The sequence below is a fragment of the Cicer arietinum genome, unplaced genomic scaffold, assembly GCF_000331145.2.
Source record: "Cicer arietinum cultivar CDC Frontier isolate Library 1 unplaced genomic scaffold, Cicar.CDCFrontier_v2.0 Ca_scaffold_5735_v2.0, whole genome shotgun sequence".
Lineage (NCBI taxonomy): Eukaryota > Viridiplantae > Streptophyta > Magnoliopsida > Fabales > Fabaceae > Cicer > Cicer arietinum.
In genome coordinates this window covers 1-8,104 of record NW_027339382.1, presented here as the reverse complement: position 1 = coordinate 8,104, position 8,104 = coordinate 1, and the positions used below count along the sequence as shown (strand labels likewise).

The following is an 8,104-nucleotide window of genomic DNA, read 5'->3' as shown; positions in this document are numbered from 1 at the left end:
TATATATATATATATATATATATATATATATATATATATATATATAAATTGAATTGAACAATAAATTTTAATGTAAAAATTAGAGAGACTTAAAAACTAAAGATTCAAAATTCAAATTAAAATTAATTTTGAAAATAAAAATTATTTCTAGTTGAGAACAATTAAACATATCAAAGTCAATTGTATATTTATCAATTATTATTACTCCAAATTTGAAATCAAAAATTGTCTTAGTATCTCGTTCTATTTTACAACTCTTCGTCTTCTTCTCCATTTTCTCATTTTAGAATTCTAAAAAAATATAGAAATTTTGAATTTCCAGAAAACTTGTTCAAACCAATTAACCGCTAATTTTTATTGGGTTCACCAATTATTTACGGTTTTATTGAACTCCAGTTATTTAGTCACGTAAGACCATACGACAAGTCTTGATGTTCATAACATTGTTTGAATATGATAATAGAGGTACTTAATTGATACAAACATCTAATCATAGCTCGGAGCTCACAAATAATATGTTACGACATGATATTATGATTAATTATGATTGAACTCACCCGTAAAACTTTAATGTATATTTGATTCTACATTTGACAAATATAAAATTGATTTAAAGATATTTGGATATTCTAAAATATAATTGATTGTCTCTAAAATTGATTATAACTAAAAAATATATAATTTATAGTATTGTTCAATTCACTTTTGTATAAATATTTTAGATATAAGTCATTTTATATTAAGAAACCACGGCTAAATGACATTAGAATGTGGAAATTTTGTTTCAACTTCGATTCCGAATATTGACTTAGACTATCAAAGATGACTTTTTGTGATGATTATAACTTAGTTTTTTTTTAATAAAAAGATTTAGATGTATTGGATTTTAACGTAGATGTTTATAGTGCATCGACAATACTTAGAGATTATCCACCAATAAGATCTCTACACTAATCGGAGGTAGAGTTGTCAATAAAACTTCAAAGTTTTAAGTCCCTTTAAAAAATCTCATATTAAACTTGTAATATTATGCTTTTATATCTAAATTTGTCACCCCTCAAATCAATATAAAAATACAATTTTACCTTTTTAAATTTTTTATTTATTCAGAATTTTTAAAAATTTTGAACAATTCAAAACTTTTGAAATAAAAAAGTTTCACAATTTTTCATATTTAAAAACTTTCATAAAATTTTAAATTTAGAAACTTTTTAAATTTGAAAACTTTCAAAACTTTCTATATTTAAAAACTTTCAAAACTTTTTAAATTTTCGAAATAAAGATTATATTTCGAAAATTTAAAAAACTTTGAAAGTTTTCAAGTGTAAAAAGTTTCTAAAGTTTCTAAATTTAAAAAATTTTAAAATTTTCTTATCTCGAAAATTATGAATTTTTCGAAAATTCTGAAATCTTCTCCAACTTAGGGGTGACACGTTTATGTGTGAGGGTGTAGGGTAAAATCTTCTCCGGCTCATTATTTTATTATATTTTGTGGGTTTAATGAAAGGCTTATAGGATCACGGTTATGTTAATTGAGATACTTTTATTGAAAAATTTCAATATTTATTTTTCTCAAAAAAAAGTTTCAAGAAAATCTAAAATATTTTTTTTTCAAAAAAATTTTTAAATCAATTTTTTTAATAAAAAATAATTTGAAAGAAAAAATAAAAAATTGTAAATATTTTTTAATAAAAAAAGAAATTCGAAGTTTTTTAATAAAATATCATTTTTTTTTCTTCCTATAGGCCTACCTAAACCCACAAAATTTTAAGAGATTTTTTGTTTTTGAAGCATTCTTTTTTAAAAGCCTTTTAAACTATAAATTTTTTTATCCTTCCAATATGTAATATAGGATCAATAATTAATAAATTTGTGAAATTAACGGCTCTAATCACGGGAGTTGAACTTACGTTCTCGGAACATGTGTGAATTCCTTAGCAATTAAAGATTAATAGTGAATTCCTTACCAATTAAATTTAGATTAATAAAAGGGAACTTATAAGGTGTGAAAATGGAAACATATAGCTCATGTCTTAAGCTGAAGGTAAAAGCTCTAGAATAATCTGTCGGGATACTAAGAACAAAATTTTGGAATTTGGAATTTAGATTTTAGCATTACCAAGGTATGAGGTCACCTCATTTGTTGCTAAAGCATATTATTTATCTTGTTACACCAGACAGACTAAAGTCATAAACAGAAATAACATAATGTTTGCACGAAAAGAAAGTAATAAACCAAATAAAATGTAAATGAACAAGAATTTGCGTGCAAAATGCATGCTAAATACTTCTCTCATGAATTCAATGAGTATAAAAGAAACACCATGACATGACCAATTCATTCAATTACTAAGAGGCAAAGATACATAAAAGAAAAAGACAACGAAAGACAAAATAATGGATACAAAGACACAGACAGCAGCTGATCGTGTCTATGAAGACTTTGAACCACCTCATGAATGGGATAAAAATGATGGGCGTTTCACTGTTATGCTGCCAGGTAAACATTTTTTCAAGTTTTCAAATCTTGAACTCATCTTGTCAAAAGAAAATTTTGGAATTCTATATCACACACTAATTAAAACTTAATTATCATATGCTTATAGTAGTATAAAAAAAATTACAATAATAAACATTTTAATCATTTTTTTTCTTCAAGTTGGTCCTTTATTTTAATTTTAAATGACAATTTAATATTTTATGTTTTAAAATGTCAACAATATTGTCTTTATTTTATAAAATTTCAAAATAAATCATCAAATTTTTTAAACAAAATCCATAAAATTCATTATCATCTTCAACAAAATACAAATTTAATCAAATTCATAACTTCTATTATTTATTTGATTTGTTGAAGATGAAAATGAATTTATTTGAATAATTAAGTTATGCATTTGATGAAATTTGCATTATATTGAAGATATTATTAATTTTATAGATTTTGTTTGAAATTTTTTATGATTTTTTTGTAAAAAGAAAAATAATATTATAAATTGTTACTTAAAATTAAAATAAAATACCAAATAAAAAAAATAAAAATAAAAAACTAAAACGTTAACTGAAATTAAGTTTATAGTCATTTGATGCAATTTAACCTATATTATATAAGTAATAGGACCAATATCTATGCATTTCATTTACTTCTATTTTTTAGACATACAAAAAAAAATTTAAAAATTGGTCTCTGCAAAATTTTAAAAAAAAAGTTAAGGAAGTAAAATTTCATAAACCTATTCATTATGGCCGTTGAACGATTTGACTTGCACTTTACTATTTTTGACAAAGGAGTTGCGCACTTATCTATCCGCCAAATTCATGTTTTAATAAATTTAGAGTAAGCAGGTTAAAATAATAAAATGATTATACTATACATTTTTTACTGAAACAAAGTCACACAATAAATAACTCATAAGATAACACAACTATTTTCCATTTATAGACACTCTTAACTTTTGATTAATTTGCAGGTGAAACAAATTTTCATCTATTTTTTATCCCAAAAATACATTTTATATACACATTAAAGTCTTTTAACATGCAGGATACACAAGGGATCAAATGAAGGTTCAAGTGACCTCAAAACCTGCCCTAAGGCTGATGGGTGAACGACAGACCTTTCTGAATAGATGGCGTCGTTTCAAATTAGAATTTCCCATTCCTTCTGATTATAACACAGACAGTGTGACTGCAACATTTGAGGGTGGCAAATTAACTGTTAAATTTGCCAAACTGAATAAGCCAAAGGAAACAACAACAAATCCTCCAGAAGAAGCTCCAAGGCGAAAGGAACAAACAACAACAACAAATCCTCCAGAAGAAGCTCGAAGGCCAAAGGAACCAACAACAACAACAACAAATCCACGAGAAGAAGCTCCAAGGCCAGAGGAACCATCACAAAAGGTTGATGAGCAAAAGGGTGTTCAAGAGGGCACCCCAAAAGCGACAGAAGAGAAAGCAGAAACAAAGACTGATGATGTCTCTGATCAAAATACACCACCACAGATGGAGGCAGCTAAAATAGACAAAGTGGCTGAGAAAGTGACCACTGATGGCTCAACAGAGACAACAGATGCAGCAACCTCTGTAGCTCCAAAAACCAAAGGTGCCAAGTTTGTTGCAAGAACCAAAACTAGGTTTATAGATTTCTCTCTCTCTAAGGCACTCTCTAATCAGGATGAAAATGAAGCCGTTGGAGTTTCGACCGCAGGGCTTAACAAGTGGAAGAAATTGGTCGCATGGATCATGCTCATCTTCTTGGTCGTGGGTGTTGGGCTTTATTGTAGAAATGCTTTCAGATCATCTCAGGAAGAATGGAACAACTTCGAAGAGCTGTTATTATCCCCTTACTGATGTACTATTATTTGTGAAAGTGCATTATATTATATTCATTTGCGTTTAAATTCATATATTCAATAAAAGAATAAAATTATTAAAATAGTCCAGACTCTGCCAGTTTCTCAACTGTATTTCAGTTCAATTGTCATGTAAATCTATTCTATATTTCATACACAAACATCTATATTCTCTTTTACTCCTTTGCATTTTATTACAAAATGAAATATTCAAATAACAAAAAGGTAATTTCACCTCATTTTGTTTATTTCATCTAATCCATTCCACTCGCATCAGATAGTAAACATAGCCGATTGATTCCCTCTAAGGATGATTGAAGGCAAAAGGAGGAAGCAAAGCACAAAATTTAATTGAATTTACTTACAACAGGAACAAGAGACCTCACCACCGGTGGCTGACATATAACTCTGTTCCCAAACATCTGTAGGAACTGCTTCGGCATGAGGAGTGTGCCGAGGATGTTTTTCTCTCTTGTCTCCCCTTAGCTGCTTTAAGCCATGCTTAAGTGCTGGCAATAAAGCTTCCATACATTCAGCAACAGCATTTGGGTTTCCCGGCATGTTAATAATCTGAATATTAACCAATCGAAGATCATAACTTAGCCAGTAAATACAAGTCTCAAGTCACTCAAATTATATATGTCTGAATTCAGGGTGTCAGAGCCAAATAATTGAGAACAATATAAATAAACTTAGAGCATTTTTTATTTCAGAAAATATTTTTTTTTCCACTTTTAATTACAAAGCTGCCACCTTGCCTTGTTTTTACTTTGTTTTCCATTTTCAAAGATTTATGCAGGAAATGGTGGGAAAAAAAACCTATTTTCTGTACACATATTTGGGATTGAAAGTGAAAAACAGGAAGACCGGAGAAAAGAGAAGCTTCAAAGTCTATATGATGATTTGAATTTCCCAAGTGCGAAGACTAAATAGAATAGGCAATGTAAGCCCATGAAACTAACATCTAACAAGACATGGAAGATTATCCTTTTTCTATTCATTTGATAACCTGCAAGGCTTTCATCATACAATTTGTGTTGGTCCTTTCAATTAATTTAGACTAAAGGGACTTTCTAACTGCCACAGTTAATATTTGTCACTTTCAATAGAAGATTTTACAAATAGGAGATTAAGATATTTTTCTACAACAGCCCATAAAGAAAAGAGAACTTTGCAAAACCAATAAACATTTAAAAATGAATCAATTGTTATCAATGTTCTTTTACAAATTAACGTGGCACTTGAGGTGCTTAATTCACAATCACTCGGGAAGGTGTTTTAGAGGGGGGAAAACATAGGATGATTGACAGACTTACTCCATAATTTATAAAATGTTTCGTAAATAATTTGTTACCAATAAAACAATGGGGAAAATTTGTAGAGAGTCAAAGCTCAGCTTCCATCCATTATACTTTAAAGTAGATATAGAATTTTTGGCATTTTTGACTTACCAAGGTTGATCCTCTGATTCCAGCTGCAGAGCGTGAAAGCATTGCTGACGGAGTCACCTGTTTATGCCAAGAAATGACAACAAAGACACTTGAGAATTATCTTTCACTGTAAACAGTACATTTAAAAGATCAGTGAATACCAATTCCAAACTTACCAGAGAAGCAGGGCTGAGAATGCATGGGATATCAACATAATTAAGTATGCATAAAAATTGCATCATTCATAAAGACTGAAGAGAAAATTAAGAAATTAAAAGGTTGATCTTCCTTTAAAATTAAATAAATATGAATATTTCTACTTGGATAAACTTCTTGACTAAATCATCTTTTTACTTTTTTTTGAGGAAAAATCATTTTTTTACTTTGTTATCAAATGAATGTGTTTTAATTTTTACTTCAGATCCAAATAGATATCATTGCATGGAGCTTGCAAATAACAGTTTACAAAAATAGCATTACTCTAAAGTAGCCATAATGATAAAAACTGATTCTTTGAACATTAATTTGGAAAATAAAGATGTGTAAAACAAAAATTCAGAAAGTAAGAAAATGAGAAACCACAACATAGAAAAGACATAACTATAATTTCTAAGCTGAATAATATAAGCATAGCTGCTCTTACCTTTAAACTCTCTTGCATCATTACATACAAAAGACCAGGTGTTTCTTTTTCAATCAACTCTTTTGTAGCTTCCGGTGTTACATCTCGTGAGGTAAAGCCAGTCCCACCTTGATTGGCAAAGATAAAAACAATGGAAGTCAACTCAACACAACTATAAGTTTAACTCTTTAGAGAGAAACTGACAGGTTACATAGAAATGTACCTAGAGTAATTATAAGATCCATTTGTTCATTATCACTCCATCTTCTTAGAATGTCCTGAATTTTCGTCACATTATCCGGAACCACAGAAGTTGCTACAACTCTGGCACCACCTAGCCTTTCCGAAGAAGAATTAATAACAGAAACTGCCCTGGGACCACTGTTTAATTGTAAAGAAGTCAGCAACCTTTAAAGCTAATACCAATGATTTTAAAACTAGCCAGGACTGCCTAGTTGAACCAATCAAACCGTGAACCATCTATGTCTCTGGTCCAATTACTTCTTATTATATCTTCCGGCTCAATCATGGTTTGACCACAAATTTAACTTGTTGAAGTAATCAAACCATTACTTAGCTATATCTGGTTTGGATTTTAAAACATTGGAAAACATAAATAATGACATTTATTTTCTGATTATTATTGAATCCCACACCCACACAAACACAAAATGGCAACAGCCGACAGCCCATTCCTTTCATCATAATTTGTGCAAATTTTGGTAAAAGACTTCACAGCTCTCAAAACAATTTGCAAAGCAATGGGCAAACAACCAGACTGAGAAAGAGATAAAATGAAAAATAAACAGGATATAAAAGGAAAGTACACTCTTATTATTACATTCATAAAACACTGAAAACCTCAAGTGTAAGATAAATGGAAATTCAATAATATGAAGCATAAGCTGATACCACGTAGATAAAGCTGATTTCTAAAGTCAACACCACACCTAAAACAGAATAGATAAAACTGAAATTCTTATCTCCTAAAGCTCCAACTTCAAGACTGTTGCAGAACACTCAGTACATCCAATACCCCTTTTGGCATTGGCTAATATTAAGTTTGCTCTTTAGTTTGGCATCAACTTTGTGACCTCTTCCAAATAATGATTAAAAGAGGTGTATCTAGATGCAATTCAGCCTAATCCAACTGCGAAGAAGGTGATTTAACAATTATGACAATACTAGTTGATATAACTTTTTCAATAGCATACAAATGCTGTTGAAGATGAGATATCATATCCAGATCTAAAATAAGAACAAACCCCTACTAGCTCCAGTCCTCTAGCATCGACAGAAATTAGTTCCTTGGTTTGGAAGAGTACACTAGATGCACCCAATCAACAAGAAACAACAAAAACTTATCGCTGGCCTTATAGGACAACAACAAATATGCTGAATATGGCCAATAGCTCATCGACCTTTTTTATAATCATGTAACTTACCAGTTTGTTTCATAAAAAAAGATTTTGTGTGGTGAATTAGAAGCATCTAGAAAGTGAAAAAACTACTGTTTTAACTTTATAAAATACGAATGAAGGTCAACCATACCTTCGATCTGGGCCAGCCCCCATAGCAACTGTATCACTTACTGTAAGAATAGCCACTCTGACGTCAGCACCCTCAGAAGAATCTGAAGTTATTTTATCTGATTTAATTGCTGGCAAAGCAAAGGTTGATTCTGATGATATATGCTTCTT

General features: G+C 29.8%; 2 protein-coding genes across 2 annotated transcripts; one reads left to right on the top strand and one right to left on the bottom strand.

Annotated features, from left to right (window-relative positions):
* The first annotated feature begins 2,317 nt into the window (after positions 1-2,317).
* Positions 2,318-4,435, top strand: LOC101509727 (uncharacterized). The gene is made up of 2 exons (XM_004517208.4): positions 2,318-2,500; positions 3,542-4,435. The coding sequence occupies exons 1-2, from the start codon at positions 2,398-2,400 to the stop codon at positions 4,348-4,350; spliced, it is 912 nt and encodes a 303-aa protein (XP_004517265.1). The 5' UTR covers positions 2,318-2,397; the 3' UTR covers positions 4,351-4,435.
* LOC101509403 (molybdopterin biosynthesis protein CNX1-like) lies at positions 4,389-8,098 on the bottom strand. The gene is made up of 5 exons (XM_004517207.4): positions 7,956-8,098; positions 6,628-6,785; positions 6,426-6,532; positions 5,804-5,860; positions 4,389-4,922 (listed from the first exon to the last, which is right to left on the bottom strand). The coding sequence occupies exons 1-5, from the start codon at positions 7,976-7,978 to the stop codon at positions 4,710-4,712; spliced, it is 558 nt and encodes a 185-aa protein (XP_004517264.3). The 5' UTR covers positions 7,979-8,098; the 3' UTR covers positions 4,389-4,709.
* Positions 8,099-8,104: the final 6 nt, after the last annotated feature.

Coding starts and splice junctions, on each gene's coding strand:
- LOC101509727 (XM_004517208.4), top strand. CDS start 2,398: ATGGATACAAAGACACAGACAGCAGCTGATCGTGTCTATGAAGACTTT. Junction 2,501..3,541: donor TTTCACTGTTATGCTGCCAG/GTAAACATTTTT, acceptor TTTAACATGCAG/GATACACAAGGGATCAAATG.
- LOC101509403 (XM_004517207.4), bottom strand. CDS start 7,978: ATGGGGGCTGGCCCAGATCGAAG. Junction 6,786..7,955: donor GGGGCTGGCCCAGATCGAAG/GTATGGTTGACC, acceptor ACAATTAAACAG/TGGTCCCAGGGCAGTTTCTG. Junction 4,923..5,803: donor GAATCAGAGGATCAACCTTG/GTAAGTCAAAAA, acceptor GTTAATATTCAG/ATTATTAACATGCCGGGAAA.